The sequence below is a fragment of the Acomys russatus genome, chromosome 1 (assembly GCF_903995435.1).
Source record: "Acomys russatus chromosome 1, mAcoRus1.1, whole genome shotgun sequence".
Classification (NCBI taxonomy): domain Eukaryota; kingdom Metazoa; phylum Chordata; class Mammalia; order Rodentia; family Muridae; genus Acomys; species Acomys russatus.
This window is the reverse complement of record NC_067137.1, coordinates 23,526,235-23,546,137: the sequence shown is the minus strand read 5'-3', so window position 1 is coordinate 23,546,137 and position 19,903 is coordinate 23,526,235. Positions and strand designations below refer to the sequence as shown.

The following is a 19,903-nucleotide window of genomic DNA, read 5'->3' as shown; positions in this document are numbered from 1 at the left end:
GGCAGGCTTGCCTTCACAGGTTTGTCTCTGGATCAATCAGGCTGTCTCCAACAGCAGCCTCGAACCTCTCTCACAAAGGTTATCACTCTCCAGCTTCATGTTGCATCTGGCAAGTGATCAGCTTCCATCTGTTACTCGGGTCAAAGACCCAGAAGCAGGCCTGTTTGCTCTACTTCCCTCTAACTCTCACAGGCTGCTCCCTTTCCCCAACGCAGATGTCTTTCCCATCACCAAGTCCTATCCACACTGCTTTCCAAACCGCCCTAATGGGCCCCATGACCATCACCTCCCCGATATTACCTGCTCCAATCAGCCCTTCCCTGTGAGTTATGAACTGTAGCCGGCGTCACCTGCCTCTCCTCTTGTACAGAATGATTCTGTACAGGTTTTAATTTTTTAACTATTTATTTTTTACACACACGTGTGTGTGTGCGTGTGTGCACAACATGGGAACAAACACGCGTGCACAGGCATCAACACCATGATATGTGTGTGGAGGGCAAAGAGCAACCTGTGGGAGTTGGTGTGCTCCTTCCATCTCTCAGGCTTTGTGGCGATTCCTTTTCCCCGCTGAACCCTCTCATCAGGTCAAGACTAGACTTCGTGTTACAACATGATTTACTTTCCAACCTCTGCTTCCCCTAAAGAGGAAATACCAGGAGAAAAGGACCTACTTTCTCCTGTGCCGACCCTCTGGGCTCCAGGACAGTTGCTGATGCACAGAAGATGCTTGCAGCAGCCAGGTAGATGGAGAAATGGCTGTGTGGAGTGCGGGATGAGTGGAGAAAGTCAGGGTGCCTGGCTTTGTTTGACCCATCCCCTCCTGCCCTCCAGCTCCACTTTATCTCATCTAGCAGAGGGAAAGGTTGGGTGGAATTACTAGTTCTCAAGGAAACTAAAGAACCCTGGAGAGTTCTAGAATGCTATATCTAATGCTCATCTGAGCCCCCCTCTTCCTCAGCAAAGCTGAGTCAGCCAGTCCCATGCCTATCTTAGCACAAGATGGAGTGAGTGTTAGCGTGGGCTCCACAGGTCCTTGCAGTGCCTCACAAGCGCTCTGACATCCTAAGGCACTGGGAGGACTCATGGGACTGGGATCTCAGGATGGGGTTGTGAGGAAGGGCCTGTCAGCACAGTGCCAGCTCCCAGGGCCTTGGAAGCCTCGGAGTCACCCCGTGGTCTAGATGGCAGGACTGGCCACATGTGCACACCCTGGGTTGTCTATGGCTGAGCTCTCCCCCTGCCCCTCTGTCAGAAGGCACTGGCTGGGGTCAGCGGGCTCCTGACACCATACTGTTGAGGCTCCTTAGGAACTGACAGCCCAGCGTGCCTCCCCTTCCCTTTCCAGTGGGAGGAGCCTGGGCTGGAGCTGTAGCCCCTCCCTGCTGATAAGCAGGATACTGGCTCCAGCTAGAATCACTCTCTTTTCAGAAAGGGGTGACTTGTATGTCCTGTGTCGAACTCTATTCTTGGGACGAGCTATAGAGGAAGTCCTTCCAGGGCCTGGGGACCATGGGGTGAAGTGGGGACAAGAGCTTAATCCTGGGTAGCGTTCCTCCCTGGAGGATGCTGGGAAGGGAGGCCAGGTAGGTTCAGCAGAGACAGACTGAATTCTTAAGACTCTTGAACGTCTCCCAGCCCTGGACTTCACAGGAAAAACTAGGGTCACGTGGGACTTGCTTCAAGTATTAAAGCCAGCAAGAAGCAGAGGCACAGCGGAAGGGGAATCATTCTCAAGGTCCCCACTGTCACTTGAGATGACCTTATCATCCTGTGGGTCCCTAATTTCCTTAGCTCAGCTGCCCTAAAGCTAAATTCTTCCCCACAGTTCACAGAGGAGATATGCCTGCCCGTGTGCCCACTGAGCAACCCCTTGGGGACAAGAGGACGGCAGGAAAATGAGTGCTTGGGACTCTGAGGGCACTTAGCTGCAGGAAAGAGGCCTGCACCCCAGTTCTAGATAGTTCTCTCTGGCCTGGCCTGAAGGAGGACCAGAAGGGGGGCTCTTTTCCTGACTCTTGGGGTTCTTCTGATCCTTACAGTGGAAAAGTCCGTGACTCAGAGGGTCAGTCATTTTTTCCCTGTTGGTGGGGCCCATGCTGTGCTGAGCCTCCATCCGTGGCTTATTTTCAGACCAGCCAGCGGGGAGTCACAGGCTGCCCCCAGGGGTCCTCTGAGACCCACTTAGTCTGCCTTCTTCTCTGAGGGAGGTTGAACGTAACTTTTTTTCATCCACCAACTCCTGCCCACTTGGCCACCCGACTCAGCGCACAAGTATTGCCTTAAAGCTTGCAAGATTTCATCTTGGCTACACTTCAGTGTTTCTGAGATGCTAAGGAAACCAAGAAAGCAAACTAACTCCTGCACTGACGGGGGTGCCCAGCCGCCCAGGGACAGAACGCTGGCCCTAACAAAATCTCCACTCCTCCCAGCTGCAGCCGCCCACGAGCCTCACCTAGCCAGGTCCTGCAGGCCTGTGATCCCAGGTACTTCGGGGCATGGGTTAGGAGGATCTTGACGTCAAAGCCTGACTGAGCTACAGAGTGAGTTCAAGGCTAGCCTGGTCTATCTATTGAGACCCTGTCTCAAAGTCAAAATCAACAAACACCACCTTTAGAGTAAAGCAAACACAGGGCTGAGCATAGAGTTCAATGACAGACTACTTGCCTAGCCCACATGCCGACACGTCCACAATATGGCAGAAATCAGGAAGCCACAGGGACAAAATGTTAATGAACTCCCAGGGTAAGGGGGTTACACTATGGCTCTGGCTCCGAGAACTGGGGTAGCCTTCCTATACAGCACAACAGAGCCATTGTACCATCCTTCTTCTTCCCACAGGGGAGCAAGCAAGTTGCCCAAGTCACCCTCAACAAAGCCCTCTTCTTCAGTGGCTCCTTTTAAGAAGTGTCCATTGAGGGTCCCCTGTTCAGTGGGACAGCATTGACAAATGCATGTCTGAGACAGGCTTCCCACGACACTCTGCCCCTTTATCCTCCATAGGCCAACATGTGTCTATGTGAGGTCCACACATCTGTACCGTGAGAGTGACCCACCTCCAGCTATGGCCTGGGCCAGAGGACACTTGTATTCTTGGAGAAGGGCTCAGGTTAAGGTTGGAAGATCATCGCTCAGCTGGTAAAGTAGGAGTAATAAAGCCCACAGCTGGCGTGGGCTGATGTGAAGCTTGTGGGGGATGCAGTGTGACTGAGTCCTGTGCCTATGCAACACGGCTCTGTCTGCCACTTGCCGACCAAGGAGACTCTAGCTGTGTCCCCTGAACCCTTCCTCCCCAGACCTCAGGACCCTCGTTCTGTAAGATAAAGTTTAGCTAGCACCTCTTCCTGGGGGCAACTGTGAGGTCTGGATGAGGTGGCATATACAGAGACCACCCCCCCAAATCAAACTCACCCACTGGCCTGTAAAGGAGCAGTTCTCAACCTGTGGGTTGCGACCTTTGAGGGTTATCAAGTGACCCTCTCACAGGAGTTACCTAAGACCACTGGAAAACACAGATACTTACAATATGGTTCATAACAGTAGTAAAATTACAGTTATGAAGTAACAGTGAAAACAATTTATGATTGGGGGCGGTGGGTAAATCACAATATGAAGAACTGTATTAAAGGGTCACAGCATTTGGAAGTTTGAGAACCAGTGCTCCAGAGCCTTGTGTGTCCTGTTCTTGGCCTCTCCACCTTGCTCTCTGAAGGTCACACTGTCAGTCTTCACCCTGATGTCTCACTCGACATTTAACGTCCTGCTAGAAAACCTCAGACCCATCTGAGGGGCTTTGTTTGGAATCAGCATGCAAACTGGTCAGCTTGGAGTTCGCAGAACTCAGACAGACCCTCGCTCCTTGAGGAAGGATCTGATCTTGTGGAACCTCATAGGTAGCCTGGCATACAGACGGCCTCAGAAGATATCAATGGCTTCTGATAAACCAGAGGGGGGCGGGGGAATCAAAGCTGGTGAACTGGTTCTGTTTGGAACGGGTCTCTAACTTCACTCTGGGTACCCAAACTCCTCAGGCTGCCCCGAGAAGACCAAGGACTCAAGGCATCTCTGCCTGGGGATGAAGCTTAAAAGCTGGTCATTGCGTCTAGTAGTCTAACGCATAGGCAGTGTGCTGGTCCTATAGCCAAAGCCCCTAGCTCTTCAAATGCCAATCCAGAGATTGCTAGGAAGGCAAATGTGACTGCAGTCCACAACCAGTTGACTTTGAGTAAAGGAGCACAGGCTAGCCCTAGGTTCTGATGTAGGACAAGCTATTCTCCCAGGTGGACTACCTTGGTAACCTGAAAGACCTTACGGATTAGCCGAAGAAGGGCTTTGTCCCTGAAGGTGAAGTTCTACCCATGGACAGGGGCAACCTCACAAGTGGGGACTGGTCCAGCCTGCCTTTTGTGATGGCGGCCTGCCCTGTAGACTCAGTTTTACCAGCCCACCCTTGAGTCCTGCGAGCTGGTTCTTTGCCTTGTCATACTTTATATGTCTGTTCTGTTGATTCTGATTCCCCGGCTGAAGCCTGTTGGATGCATGGTGATGGTGGTGGTGGCGGTGGTGGTGGCGGCGACTACAGTGGCGGTGGCAGGGGGTGAGGGTGATGTGAGGGTGATGTGAGGGTATGTGTATGGGTGGATGGGGCTTTTACCATTTGTGCAGCCGGTGTCTGCTTAAATGCTCCCTAGGATGGGGAGCTCACCACCCGTTGAGGCAGCATAAGCCATCTTCAGCTAACTTTAACAAGGCCTGTCTTACACTGGACAGATTGTCTTCCCATGGTCTTCTCTTCGTTCAACCCCATGGATCTACTCAGAACAAGTCTGGTCCTTTCCCCTTGTCATAGCCTGGCAGGGATGTTAAGGGTGATACCTTTTCTCTAGGACTGTCTGTCCTGGAGGGTGTTTTTCCAATGTGATACAAGCTAGAGCTATCTTGGAACAGGAAGCTTGGTTGAGAAAATGTCTCCATCAGATTGCCCATAATCATGTCTGTGGGGGGCATTTTCTTGATTAACGATTGATGTGGGAAGGCTTAGCACAGCAGTAGTGCCAATCCTAGGCAGGTGGTCCTGGGGTATATAAGAAAGCAAACTGTGCAAGCCAGTGAGCAGCATCTTCCATGGCCTCTGCTTTAGCTCCTGCCTCCAGGTTCCTGCCTGCAACTGGCTATAACCTGTAAGCCAAATAAACCCTTTACCCACCAAGTTGCTTTTGATCATGGTGTGTACCACAGCAATAGAATTGCCTTCAGTAAAGACACTGCTTTGTCGTCCCCCCGCCCCCCGCCGCCCCAACTGATTCCCCAGGTTGTCAGTGTCCCTCTAAAGTTTGCAAACACAGGCAACCTGCTGGGCTAAGGAGACAACATATTCATACTGCCACCTGCATTCCATACCGTATTGCTGCAAGGCTGAGTATCTTGGGAAGCTATGAGATAGGACTTCTCAGGCTTTTCCTGCCTGGACTCAGCCCGTGGAGGCAGGCTCCTTCTTGACTGAGGAAATGGTGCTGTATTGCCCTATGGCGGCGGGGGGGGGGGGGAGGGGCGCGTATTGGGCAGTGCTACAGACTCCCAAATCCACAAGTTCAAACTCAGTCCCCAGTGTGTTGATGTCTGGAGGAGGAGCTTTGGGCAGTGAGGATGGAGTCTTTCTCAGTGAGATTAGTGGCCTTGTAAAAAGAGGCAGGCCTGTCTCCTTTTCTCTGCAGTGGAGAAGATGGAGCCAGGCCTGTGAGGATTATAGGCCTGAGGTCTCCCTGGGCTGCATAGCAAATTCAAGGTTATCTTGGGTAATTTGGTTACCTTGGTTCAAAAGCAAAAATAAGGCAAGGGATATACTTGCCTTGCATGCACTAGGCCCCGCAATCAATCCCTGGGTTGAGCAGGCAGGGGAGAGGTCAGCTAAAACCCAGGAAGCAGACCATTCCTTACCAAACACCCAGTCTTTGGGCACCTTGGTTTGGGATTGATCAGACACTAAGAATGTGAGAAAGTCAGCCGCCATGTCTTTTCTAACAGCTCAGGCACAGGACCAAGATAGGCAGAGGCCGGGAGAAAGGAGCCAACTTCTCATTGGTTGGTTTTCCATAGATCTCAGTAGTGTGTGTGTGTGTGTGTGTGTGTGTGTGTGTGTGTGTTTGCACTCTGAGTACATGCATTTGTATGTGTGTAGAGGGTAGGGGTAGGGGATGTGCTAGCAGACTAATTGCCACTACTCCCATTGGATAGGTCCTTCATTACTTCTCTGTCCCCTCCACTCCGTGGTCTCCATTCCCCCACCACCACCACCAATACAGCTACTGTATGTGGTACCCCGGCTCCATATCTGGCCCCAGTGAACCGAGGCCCAGCTTCTCTGAGCCCCACGGAAGAGTTTATGGTCCTCAGGTCCCACCCATCCTGTGAACTTTTCAGTTCACAACATGCACTTTATTAGAACCACGGTACCCACCACACGAGTGTTCCGGAAGCCAGGCTTTCAGGTTCTTTAGGTCTCTGCTTCCTCAACAGCAGGAGAAAGCCTGCAAACCCTCCAGGCCTCCAGCTGCTGTGCAGCCACTGCTGCCCCTCTGCTCCCCTTCCTGTAGAACAAGTTTGGGGATAATTTTTGTTGTCGCTGTCTTTATTTTTTGGTGTTAGGGATTAAGCCCGGAGCCTTGGGCACTCAAGGCAAGTGCTTTACCACTGAGCCACATCTGTGGCCTTTTCTTTATTAAAATGCCAGCTGGCATGCACACTTGGCTTTGAGGGAGGAGGGCAGAGGGCTGGCCGGCTGGCCTGTTCCTTCACTGTGGGGGCTGCCCCTGGAGCAGACCTTCCTCTTCTGGCCCTTGCGCTGCTTCCGTTGTCATCCCCGCCTCCGCCCCGCCCCCCCTCCCTACACGATTCATCCCCTCTTCTGCCTCTTCCTTTCAAGACAGAACGCCACTTGGAAAGGAGATCTGACCCTGATGTGGGATTCTGATGACCTTTTTCATGATTTCAGAAATGTGTTGTATCCCAAACGATGAGGTCGCGGGGTATATTATTTCAGGTCTGTGTGTGTTTCTGGAATCTCTGTATTATTTACAATTAATTGAATTTTAAGCAGTATGGCTCATGGATCGCTAGCACTGGTGTCCCTTAGGGCTTGTATAACGCAGACACTCAGGATGTGCTTCAGAGAAAGCTACTGATTCAGAATCTGCATTTAAATCAGGGCACCCAGGGCCAGCCAATCACGGGGGAGCACTGAGTTAGGAAACCCTAGGTGAAGCCAGGCTCCATGGAGGTGGGAAGCTAGACACTCACTAACTCCCTAGGGAAAGGTCTGCTGCCCTGGGCAGGAGTAGTGGGCCAAAGAGACAGAGAGACAGAGCTCTCAAGTTGTAAGCCCCAAGGCCATGTTCCCACTTCCCATCCCTTTCAAAGGGACTTTGCTGTGCCACTGGAGGAAACAGAAGTGGGTACATGGGTGATTAAAAAAAAAAAAAAAAAAAACAAAGAAACCTTTTGTGTCAGGTGTAGTGGCACACACCTTTAATCCCAGGACTCTGGTGGATCTCTCTGAGTTCAAGGCCAGAGGCCTGGTGAGTTCCATGACAGCCAGAGCTACATAGTGAGGCCCTGCCTCAACAGACAGACAGACAGACAGACAGACAGACAGACAGACAGATGGGCACCCACTTTGTGAAGAGTGAGAATAGAAAACCAGCTTTGGCCTGGCCCGGCTATAGAGAGGCCACCAGACCAGAAGGCCTTGCCTGCTCTCCTCAGCCATGGCTAAGACACACTAGCAAACAAGGAAGTGAAGAATTGACTTGTGGCAGTTGCCAGGCCCTGGGCAGCTCCAGGTGAGGGGCAGGTCTCTGGAGACCCCCTGGCAGCTGTCCAAGCACAAGCAGTTTCTGAACAGCAAGAGAGCATGTGTGGCCTGGGAGGCGGTGGTGGCGGCAGCTGGGTGCTCGACTGCTCTCTGCGCTGCCACGACAGGCATTTGTCATGTGGCTCTCTGAGGACCAGAGGCTATCGGAGGGGGTCAGGAAGCAGGGCTCCAAGCCCAGCTCTGATGCTAACTGTGTGACCTTTAGCAAGACCCTTCTCCAGTCCCGTGAGCACAAAACAGGTTTGAGCTAATTCCTCTTTGGGAAAACTGCTCTGTACAACAGTCCCAGTGCCCTGCATTCACGTTGGCACCCATTCTCTACCGTACACAGGTCCACACAGAAGAAATCAAAGACAGTCTGTGGGAGGGATGGCTCTTGGAAAAGATGCCCAAACATACAGAGGCCTGGCAGGGGTCGGGGCTAAGTCCTGGGGCTGACATTTGTCAGCAAATTTTCAAATCTCTCTGAGCAGGTCGGTGTGGGAACACTGGTGGCCTGTTGCAGACACAAGTCAATTTCCTGAGCCCAAGGCCAGGACCCAGGGTGGGAGAGGAGATGTCCATCCTGGGTTCTCGGAGGAGGTTTGCCTAGACTGGCAAGATCACGGCCTCTGTTCGAGCTTGCTCTCTCCCCTGGTTGCTGGCTGGCCACAGGGAAATCATTTTCAGTTAAAAAAAATTATTATAAAATCGACTTGCAGACCCATGGTTTGTGCTGCCAGCTGAAAGCTGTTTATAGTGGTGATCCACGTTACATTCATCTGTGCTTGTTTATGTTTTCCTTTGAAAATACTTATTGTGTTTGTCCTGTCCCCACTGTGGCCAGTCGTGTGCCTGCTATTTCTGTCCGATTCTCGCCTCCGCTCCCTCCAACACCTCCAGCTCCCCCACTGGAATGCGTGGGAACCGGATGGGCAGGCAGGAGGACCTCTGGGGAAATGTACCCACTGGTGGATGAGGAGACTGAGGGTCATAGAGACCAGTGACTGAGCTGGATATGGAACTAGGTTTCTCTTTCTTCTGCCTTGCTTCAGTCCATAACAGGAAACTTCACTCTTCCTTGCCCACCCACTAAGAAGAGGTGGCAATAGCCCTTGCCCCTGCATGTCAGGCAGGCTGCAGATATGGTGAGGGAAGGGATGCTGGTGCAGGATCCTGGGTGGATAAGACAAAAGGATATGGTAGCTTCCTAGTCCTAACCTTTTCCATCCCTGCCCACCCCTGCCTCACTGACCCCATCTGTTCAGAAGGTTGCTTTGTCATGGTAACCCTGAACACACAGAGCAATTCCCTCCATGGGAGAAGGCGTACTCCATGAACAGTAACATTAATGACAGCAAACATTACAGATACTATTAAATATCGACTCTATGAGGCACATTCTTTGCATGAAAGTATTATTTCCTGCTGATAATTTCATTCTCGTTGTATAACTGACAAAATGAGATCTGAAAGATTTAATAGCTTGGGCAGGACATGGTAGGAGACAGAAGGTGGGTTGAGATGAAGCCAGGGGCTCAGGTTGCCAAGTTAGGGCTTGGGGAGTCAAAGAAGAAGGGCTAGCCTGTAGACAGGGAGGGAGGGGATGGTGAGATGCATGGCGTGGGGACAAGAGGCTGCCTGTGGGTTTCATCAAGCGCTCAACTCGCTTTGTAACCTTGGGCAAGTTACAGACCTCTTTGAGTGGTTGGATGGTCCCTAATGTTACCCCCACCCTTTTATTGTAGGGCTCTGTGATTTGGGAAGTGGCAGGTCACTTCTGGGAAGGATATAAAAGGCACAATTTCCCTCTTGGGCCACCTGCTTGAATTTAGTCCCAGGGTCACCAGGCTGCATGGTGAGCCACAGCAGCCTGTGCTCAGCAGAGTTTGGGCGAGGAGCCAGAAAGCAACAACACAGGCTCCCTGCCTGGCCTCCACCAGCAGATCAATCACCTGGTCTCTTGTTGCCCGTAAAGCGGGAAAGATCTTCAAGCCTGCCGTGAGAGAATCGGCACCTGTGAGCCTGACACAGCCTCAGGGACAAACAGGTACAGAGTACAGATCTGTCTCCTGGGTCGTTGAGGGGAGAGCAGCAGGCTGCAACAAGAGGCTTCCTCCCCCCCAACCGCCACCCTATCTTCTGGGATGCCCAGCTAGGGATGTTCCAGCTTGGATGCCTTGGTGCCTTGTGACCCAAGAGTCTGGGCTGGGTTTGAGATGGAGAAAGAAGCTGTGTGTGTGTGTGTGTGTGTGTGTGTGTGTGTGTGTGTGTGAGAGAGAGAGAGAGAGAGAGAGAGAGAGAGAGAGAGAGAGGGAGTCGGATAGGTCTATTGAGCCTGCACAGGTGCTTTACTGTCAAGCTCTGAGGCCATGGGTGAGTGGCTGACTTAGAGCCTTCCATTGCTTAGCTGAAAAGTGGGGGTAATAAGGTCAGCATTGAGGGACTAGCAGAACTTAACAAGGGAATACAAATGAAGTGTCTGGATAGAGCCTGCCAGAGTGTAGATAATAAAGGAAGGCTGCCATTACTATTGTGGCTACTGTAGCAATAAAAATAGCACCGTGGAGCTCAGTGGTAGAGCACTTGCCTAGCTTGTAGGAGGTCCCGAGTTCTGCCCCCAGCATTGCAAAAATAGACAAATAGAACTAAACAAGTAATAACAGGTAAAGAGGCACTAGGGGATCTGAGAGTCAGATTTTGTACCCCTTCTGTATGATTCCCACCCCCCCTCCCTGCCATGCCTTCTCTGTAGGAGGAGGCGATGGCACCAGCTGATCCCCAGGCCCCTTCCTGCTCTGACAGCTTTGGGCTATGAATAGAGGGGGCTGGGGCCTGGAGGAGTTTGATGACTCAACAGCTAGGGAGGGCGAGGTTTCCCAAGGAAAGAGTTTCCATTTGTGTCTGGTGAACTTGGGGAGCAAGGAAAGAAGGGTTCCCTAGCTGTTAGGCCAGTAATGAGGGGGTGGGAGTGGAGAATGTGACTAACCAGGTGAGTGACTAAGTCAGACCCTGCTGACCTTCAGCCAATCAGAGCTGCTCCTGAGCATCCTGCGAGTTGGCATCACTGGGCACTTGGTGGTTCTGCCAGGCCTGGCTGGCCTGGGCTTCATAGCATATGGAGGCAAAGGAAGCAGCCAAGAGCCCAGCAGGGACACTGCCCTCAGGGTGGAGTTAGAAACCTGGTGGCTCTTGGCAGGGAGGTTTCTTCCCTGTACCCACCAATCCGACTAATAAAGCTAACAACCTCTGACTTTGGTCTGGTAACCACACTGAGTTGTGAAGGCTGAGATCCAGCCATTGTGGCCACTAGATGCTGAGTGGGAGGCTCGTTCACTTATCCAGTCTTCTTCTTTTCCTTACGAGACAGGGTTTCTCTGTGTAGCCTTGGCTGTCTTGGGCTCACTTTGTACACCAGGCTGGCCTTGAACTCACAGAGATCTGCCTGCTTCTGCCTCCCTGACTGGTGGGCTTACAGACATTTGCCGCCATGGCACCCAGCTCTCTTACCCAGCCTTATTTAGTGGGATTGTCCACAAGATGGTCCCAAGGAGGCAAACGGGACAGGAAGAGGCTAACAACATTCTTACACAGAGCCCCTTCCAGGCTCCCTGTTGCTACCCCAGGACAGCTTCCAGCTAGGTGGCAGAAGCCAAAGGGAGAGGTGAAAAGAAGGTAGGGATAATTGGGCGGGGTGGGGAGTAGGCACCGCTAACCTAGGATGGCATCTTTCTTCTCCACCAGCACTGTATACACAAGTATCAGCAGAAGAGTGTTTTGCTGCCAGCTCCAGCCTCTAGCATCCCTCTAGGTAAGAACCATGGACGCATTAAACCCGTCAATAGTGTCTACAGCTCATGGCTCTCCAGGAGCACGCACAGAGATAAACTTTGTTTACAGGAACATTAACATAGCAGCGAGCTGGAAAAGATACACACAAAGCACACTCCTTAAGATGTAAACAAACATTTAAAAGAGCCCATACTGGCTCCAGCTTGGGTAGCAGCAACCAATGGGAAGGCAGGAGATAAAGGTGTGTCAGATATAAAGATGTAAAGTCTTCCCTGAAAGGTGACTTGGAGGCTGTAGAAGGAGAGCATCCAAGTAAGAGGTAAGGAGTAAAGACAAGCATGGAGGCGGATCCAGGGCAAGGATAGTTGGGCAGTGAGGAGTTATGTGGGCTTTGGTGAAGGGGCTGGGACAGCCGTGCTTTTGGGAGTTTTTTTTTTTTTTCCATGGGATGCTATCCTCTGTGGAGGATGAGGCTGGAAGCAAGGAGGTCAGCTGGGAGGTTCCTGTGAAGCTGAAGAGATGGGGCCTTAAAGGAAAGTTGCACTAATTGAGGAATTGGCATGGGAAGAGGGACAGAGGTGTACACAGGTCCTCCCCCCCCCCCAACCTCTGATTTGCAGACAGCTGACCTGCTGGGAAACCCTGGCAAGTGGCAATAGGACGTGAAGGAAAGGGGCCCACGGCAAAGCTGCCCTCCAGGTAGTGGCTGGGTGTGCTCTCCCCACTGCTGGAGAGCAGCAGAGCCCCAGAACAGAATTCTGCAGTGGATCCAGTGTCCAGATCTGTCTTTTACCCGCGTCCACTCCTGTTGACTCCTAGGAAAACACTGCCATCTTGTTATGGGTTTTGCCAAATGGCAATGAGTCCCTGGGAGTTCGGCCAAGGCAGGGGGTGGGGGTGGGGGGGTCAGGATGAGAAGGAGTGGGGAAGATGGAGGAAACAGCTCCTGGAGGCATCCCAATGGCTTTGGGGGAAGGTGGGTTCCTGATCTCAGAGTCCAAGCACGTCAGGGCTGGGAAGAGCCCTTGACATCATTTTGGCCAACCTCTACATGTTTGGGACATGAGCCCAAGATCCAGGCAGGAGAAGGGACTTGCCCAAGGTCGGTCATGCAGACGGTTAAATGATAGAGCCCAGCTGCAATCACATGGTCTTGGGAATGGTTAAGGTGTGTGATCCTGGCTGGACACTTCAGCAACCTGGTGAAGGGTCTGGCTGGAGATGCCTTTCCTAGCAGGTTCTCTCTCTCTCTCTCTCTCTCTCTCTCTCTCTCTCTCTCTCTCTCTCTCTCTCTCTCTCTCTCTCTCTCTGTGTGTGTGTGTTTGTCTCTCTCTCTCTGTGTACCTGTGTGCCATGTTCTCAGAGGATCTGGGTTTGTGCGTGGCCTCCTACAGCCTCCAAGCCTTGGCCTTGGGAAAGAAGTGGAGCCATTCCTGTGAGGTGACTGTTTTACTGGGACACTGGAAAGAAAGCTAAAAGGACCGAATCTGGCTTCCAGCTCCTGCTCTGCTGCTCTCAGAGAATTACAGGCCCTGTCTGGTGCGGCCCAAACTCGTGGAGGTGGACACACACTCACACACCCACACCCACACCCACACGGACACACGCACCCCACCCCCCTCTCCAGCAGCACTCAGTCGCAGTTAAGAGAGTGGCCCGGTGTGTCGCGGAGTGCAGCGTTCTGGCATCTACGTGCCTTCCCAACGCCCAGCAGGTGTGGACACCCGGGTGCTCAAGCCCAGCGGCAGGGACACGGAGGAGTGGCGCGCGCTCCCCGGTTGCTCACTCTGGGTACTCAGCCCCAGGGCCTAGCCCGGCCACACCCCTCCTCCCGAGCCTGAGCCGGGCCGCTCCAGTCCTTCTCACACACTTGAGTCCCCTGGGGTCTTCGCACAGCCCAGCAAGGCTAAGTTAGAGCTGGCCGGGCTGTAGGCAGATCGAAGTCAGGGGACCCCGCAGAGCAGACACGCCGGGCTTGAGCCCCTGCCGCTGGGAGCGCGCGGGTTCGGTGGCCAGCCCCACTTCGCAGGGACCCCTCAGCCGCGGGCGGCTCCCCAGCATCCCAGGTCCCCGCCCCCGTCCCCGTCCCCTCCGGCGGCGACGAATGTAGTTACCGATGGTGGTGATGACGGTGATGGCGAAGTAGAAAGAGCCGGCGAAGCGCCACTGCACGCCGGCCTTGTGCGGCTTGAGGCGCAGCACGACGCGCTCCAGCTCCTCGTAGCCGCCCTCGCTGAGGTTGTAGCGCGCCCGCAGCTCCAGCTGCCGCAGCTCCAGCCGCTGCCGCTCGATCATCTCCGGCTCTGACTCCAGCGCGTCGAACACCGCGGCGCCCACCAGCAGGTAGGTGAAGGTGCACACGATGAGCGCCAACGTGCGCACATTCTGCCGCTTCATCGTCCCTCCCGGGTCGTTGCCGGCCCTCCGGCGTCTCCGGCCCGCGCCCCGGCCCCGGCCGCCGCCGCTGCTCCTGCTCCGGAGGCGGCCTGGGGCATGGCTGCGCTCGCGGATCTCCACGCCGGGCACCAGCTCCGCACCCCGGGGCCGCCGCCGCCGCCGCCGCTGCCGGCCGCCGCGGAGCTGTCCCTTCAGCACCACCCACCGCCCTCCTCCGCCCGCCCCCGCTCCCGCCCCCCGGCCGCCGGCCACCACCTCCCGCCTGCCCTCCCGCCCAGCCAAATAAGGACTGGGGAGCCGCGCCGAGGGCGGGGAGGGAAGGGGGAGCAAGCGGGAGAACCCGGGCAGGACAGAGGCGGGAGAGAGAACGAGCGAGGGAGAGCGAGAGCGGAGGGGGGGAGCAAGATGGGAGAGGGAGGGAGGGCAGAGAGAGAGAGAGAGAGAGAGAGAGAGAGAGAGAGAGAGAGAGAGAGAGAGAGAGAGAGAGAGAGAGAGAGAGAGATCCAGCTCGCCAGCCCCAGAGAAAACTAGGCTGGGAAACAGATAACTACAGGGAAGGGGAGAAGACATAGGGCAGGGGCCTCTCTCTCTCTCTCTCTCTCTCTCTCTCTCTCTCTCTCTCTCTCTCTCTCTCTCTGTGTGTGTGTGTGTGTGTGTGTGTGTGTGTGTGTGATGGAGGAGACAAACCAGAGGTCCACACAGACTCAGGAAAAGAGGGATCTAGCAGGAAATATTGCGGTGCAAAAGATGCAAAAAGAGGGACAGACTAAGACAGGGAAACTTGAGAGAGCTCAGGACACAAATGTCCTGAAAAGGGGAGAGGGAGAGAGAGAGAGAGAGAGAGAGAGAGAGAGAGAGAGAGAGAGAGAGAGAGAGACAGACAGACAGACAGACAGACAGACAGACAGACAGAGCAAGTCCCTTTCTCTACCCTTTGCCCCAGTAGCATTGAGCCTGGAAGGGACCTTGAGTCCTACTGACCCACTCCTTAGCACATGGATAAGGAAACATAGCATAGGCGGTGAAGTGACACATAGGACACACTGAGGAGTTGGTGACAGGACTAGGGCTCAGCTGACCCCCTCCCCACCCAGGTCATACTTCCCTCCCTGAGGTCCAGAATTTGGCTTCTCTTAGAAGCTGGCAGGGATTTGCTGTGGCCCAGAGCACACATGAGCCAATACTCAAGGGAAAGCCTTCTCTCCTGACACTGAGTTCCTCCCAGGTTAGCACTAGGCATTGGGGACTGGCTGAGAAAGCCAAGGCTAGCCTGCCAGTAGCTGAGGCCACCTGCTCCATTTTGATATTCATGGTTCCTGTCTAACACCAGAGTGAAAAGCAGGACTTGGGCTGGGCACATAGAAGACACAGGATGCCACCTTGAAGCACAGAACAGGATCTAGCTGAAATTGGGGGTGAGGGTGGGTGGGGGTAATGTAATAACTCACTGGAGGGCTAGAGAAACTGGGACAGGGGACCCTTCTGTGTCAGTTTCCTCATTCTTCAACAGGGGAATCTGCAGCGCTGAAGAGGAAACTTGCCAGGCAGTGAGAGCCCAGGCGAAGCGCTATGCCCCTCTTGGAGCCTCATGTCCTTATCTCTTTCCCCACGTTGTCATGGCAGATGATCCCTCACTCAGCTCCAAAGAGCTCTGGACACGGATGGGTGGAGCAACCCGGAATGATCGGAATGCAAACCCCAGTGCCGAGGAGGGTCAAGCAGCCCTTCACGGGACCCTGGCATAGGCCACATGGAGAGCCATGGAAGAGGCCCAAAATCCATGGCTCAGGAGGTAGCCAGCGAGGGAGGGCACCATCTGCCACATTCTGGGCTGGGATGTCACTGCCAGATACCACCTTTTTTTTCTTTTTTTCAATCCAAAAGCACCTCAGAAGAGCTCCCAGCCCATTCACTCCACAAGGATGTATCCTTGTATCTTTCAGGGGTATGCCACACTCATGACTCTAACCTTTACTTTCGTCCTCAAAGATAGGTCTGCTTATAATTAGGACTGTTTGGTAAGCGAAGAAGCTGAGGCTAACGGCAATACAGTCACGCAGGGTCACTGAGCTGGGAAGAGACTTCTGTCTGTCTGCTTCTCACCCTTGTGCACCTCTCCTTGAGTCTTTGAGCCTTTCTCTCTCCACTTGTAAAATGGGCTTAATCATTACGCGTTAGTCTCCTGAGCAGTTGGCTTTAAGGAATCCAAGGAGACCATATGTTTGCAAGGAGAGGACATGAGGCCCTCTGGTGACCTTTATTCTCTTAAAGATGCAGGTGTCCAGACCACAGCCTGATGAGGGGACCCATGTCCCCTCTCCCAACAAAGGATGGTCTTCCTTTGGCCTTGGACACCTGTTGGGGATTCCTGACTCTGGCATTTTTTGGCTGCAGGAAGAAGAGCCCTGCCCTTCCCAGCTTTGGATGTGCTGGTTCCACATTAAAATCCCCCCAGAAGCCAGTTTCTCCCAAGGCCTGTCTGAATATGCAAGCAGCTCCTTCCTGCCAGGTTTCAAGGGGTGCTGTCAGAGTTTCCCACCTCTGGCTGCCAACCCCAGACTGCTATACAAATGAAAGGCAATGTTACTAAGTGAAAGAGCTTTAGGAAAGGGGAAAACTGTCTGTGGGGCAGATCATTTATTATTAATTTTAATGGAATTTGTTCTTGCAGCTCTTGAGAACTAGAGGGCTTCTTAGAGGTCTCACTCTGCTTTCTCATGTTACAGATTAGTAAACTGAGGCTTGGATGGTCAGGAGAGGGGTAGTGAAGATCCTACCGTGAGTACAAGGGGAGCGGTGCTTACGCACCGTCCAGAGTGCCAGAGGATGGCTTGGTCTCCCCATCCATGCTATCCCTCCCAAGGGTGAGTTGGGATGAAGGAACATGCTGGCACAGTCAAGGTTTATGATCAGCCACTGAGACAGCAGCATGATTTCATCCGTCCTCTTCCTGAATACCTGGGATGGACTATATCAAAGACATAACAGCGTACCTCACTTCCTTCTGCACAGGACCCTTGGACCTGCCCACGCCTGCCCCAAAGCAACCTGTCTCTGCCTGTGTTTGCTACAGCATTTGAGGTCAGCCACTCCCTTGCCTGCGCCTCGAGTTCCACATCCTTAAGTGGAGGGTTTGGACCAGAAAACATCATCATGCCCTTCACTTAGAACACCCCATGACCTTTCTGACCTGGTTACATCTGTTTACTCAGCCCTCTTGAGAATTGCGCAAAAGGGGAATAGCTACTTTTTTGTAGACTAGCTTGTGAGGAAAGAAACAGCAACAAGGTTAGGGTAAATTGTTTGGGATTTATCATGAGCTGTCATACCCCAATGTATACAAAACATTAGACAGTCATTTCTGGATTAACATGCCACCCTATCCATCTGTAAGCCCGGACCACATCAGTGTTCTCCCATGTTTGATGAGGCTCCTAGGGGCCCAGGGTTCCCATCAGTTGAGATGCTGGTGCCTCCTTGCCTCTCCCACCTTCCTTTGCCAACCTTCTATTCAGGCTTCAAGACCCAGCTCAAAGGCTCCAAGCACTTTCCAGTCACCTTCCCCCGCCCCCTTCCCCATATAAACTACTGACTCCATTATGTCCCTATGGCCTTCTGAACTTCCATTCCCCTTGTCAAGTAGATTACATCTTCTCATGACTTCCCCATGGCTGGATATCTTTTCCTGGGCAGAGACCACCGCCCCCCCTTTTTTAACAATACTTTCTTCCCATAACACTTTGCACATCAAAGCTGCACTACACATTTCCTTAGGTCCTCAGGACCCGAGTCAAGGCCCAGAACAATTCCGTCTCTGCTGGGTTTGCCATCAGCTTGGGTGTTAAAGAGACTCAGACAGTTGAGTCTGGGACAGAAAGACCTCAGCACTCTGCTTCCATGCCTACAGACAAGACTCTTCCCAAGATGAAGCAAGTCCTGCCAGGGAAGGAGAAGGGTAAAGACAGAGTCAGGTGTCTGCAGCACCCACCAAGGAAGCATCCTAGGGAGCATTGTACCGACAGGCTTTGGAGCTAATGCTGCTGGGAGAATTGGGGAAGCTATGGGGGGGGGGGCTCTCTTTGCCTCAGTTTCTCTTTCTGAGAATTAAAAACATGAGATATATTCTGGTGATGTTCTTGTTCATTTTACAATGATCAAGAGTGTGAGCTTGAAGGATGGAGACACAAGGACACTCCATTCCATTCCTTCTAGTCCCTGATGCATGGACAGTTCGGGTGGAGACTGGGAAAGGGCCAGTGAGGGAAGGAGTGAGGAAACAGACCTGGCGTGAGTCAAACCTGGTTCAAGGCCTGACCCATTTGTTATGAGCTAGCCCAGAGCTTTGGAGTTCTGGTCCATCCTGTCTAGAGCAGACCATAAGTTGCCACAAGGCTTTCTTACCTCACTAGGGAGTGAGTAAGCTTTAGCACAGTGAGCTTTAATTTTAGCACAGCATGCAGCGCAGAGAAGGTATGCAGCAAACTTCTCTTGAGCCCTTCCTGCTGGCTCCAGGCACCTAGGTGGGTTGGTGAGACCTGGGGCTTCAGAGAAGCAAGCAGAGGCAGGGGAAGGGGTCCAGGGCCACCTCAATATCTGCAAAGGGGAAAGCCCGAGTAGTAAGAGAACCAGAGCTCTGGCTCAAAGGCAGAGAAAAGGGGTTCAGCGGCCACAGGAGGCTGCATCAGAGTCACAGTCCTGGACAGCAGGTTGTGGGTGTGACTGAGGTTTCTTGGTCTTATCTCCGGAGGCAGTGAAGTTGGGGATTAGCGTGGCTTTCCAGAGCATAACTGGGTCCCACAGCAACGGCTTGCATTTGTCAAGAGCCACTGTTTGTTTAACATCTCAAGCCCAAGTCAAACACAAAAGGCAACTGTTAGCAGAGCCAGGCTCTGTGGGCTGCTGGGGAAGAACCCGGCTAGGAAGCTGGACACCTGGCCTTCTTAGCTGTCCTCTAGCTGTCTGAGGGACAAAGGCTGTCTCAATCTGGGACAAATGAGGGCTCATAAGGGTGCAAAACCCAAGCCCCTAATAGGAAACACTGCTGGGGGTGGGGCTCAGGTTTGCTCCTGACCATCATTTGCATAAAGATTAAGTTCTAACCCTAAGTCGCCCCAGTCCCAAGTCTGATTGCCTCCCTTCCCACCCCTAGACAGCCACTACCTTCCGTACCTCACCCATGGGTGCTTGAGGATATATATACTGGGAGCTGTGGCTAGGACCCATACCCAGAAGTGGCCGCAGTGTGTCCGCCCCCTGTGTGTTACTAAATCCTGCTGCCTGTCCTCAGCCAGCTATCTTGGTTTTTAGTCTCCCCAGCAGTGTGGGAGCTTGCCCACTTCCTCCTCAGCATTGCTATTACTCACTTTCTGATTTCGATGTCGTTTCCAGACCTCCCTCGTTTCTCTCTCCCTAGACTCCTCCTTCTCTCTCTCTCTCTCTCTCTCTCTCTCTCTCTCTCTCTCTCTCTCTCTCTCTCCCTTTCTTCTTCCTGCACTGGAAGCAGGAACACGGGACAGACTTGGCCACTACTGAGATTTCAGGCTGAGACCAAGAGGTAAGACCCGGAGAAAAACAATGACTCCCTTCCAGCCGCCACAAGCAAGCGTGTGTGCACGTGTGTCTGTGTGTGCAGGACATTGCGAGCCTTACTGTTTCAGCTTCTGCCTTGGTCTTCTCCCCATCCCATATCTTCTAAGCCTTCACATGCTCCACTCTCCCCAATTCTCTTTTCTTTCATTAAATTACACAGTTAAAGCCAGAGAAATCCTTTGACCTCTAGTACTCTGAAGAAACCGAGGCCTGACAAGGGGTATGAATACCTCTGGGCCTCGAAGCACACAGGGCCAGAGCTTGGACTCATGCCCA

The 19,903-nt window shown here is 53.0% G+C and overlaps 1 protein-coding gene and 1 long non-coding RNA gene across 2 annotated transcripts in view; one reads left to right on the top strand and one right to left on the bottom strand.

Annotated features, from left to right (window-relative positions):
• The window catches only part of LOC127212169 (uncharacterized), a 37,179-nt gene extending 25,254 nt beyond the window's left edge, over positions 1-11,925 (top strand). The window contains exons 2-3 of the long non-coding RNA XR_007833531.1: positions 11,594-11,660; positions 11,750-11,925. This is a non-coding gene — a long non-coding RNA (uncharacterized LOC127212169). The remainder of the gene's footprint in view (positions 1-11,593; positions 11,661-11,749) is intronic.
• The window catches only part of Kcnk3 (potassium two pore domain channel subfamily K member 3), a 33,596-nt gene extending 19,491 nt beyond the window's left edge, over positions 1-14,105 (bottom strand). The window contains exon 1 of the mRNA XM_051172225.1: positions 13,756-14,105. Coding sequence (XP_051028182.1) covers positions 13,756-14,038 — 283 coding nt within the window. The 5' untranslated portion in view covers positions 14,039-14,105. The remainder of the gene's footprint in view (positions 1-13,755) is intronic.
• Positions 14,106-19,903: the final 5,798 nt, after the last annotated feature.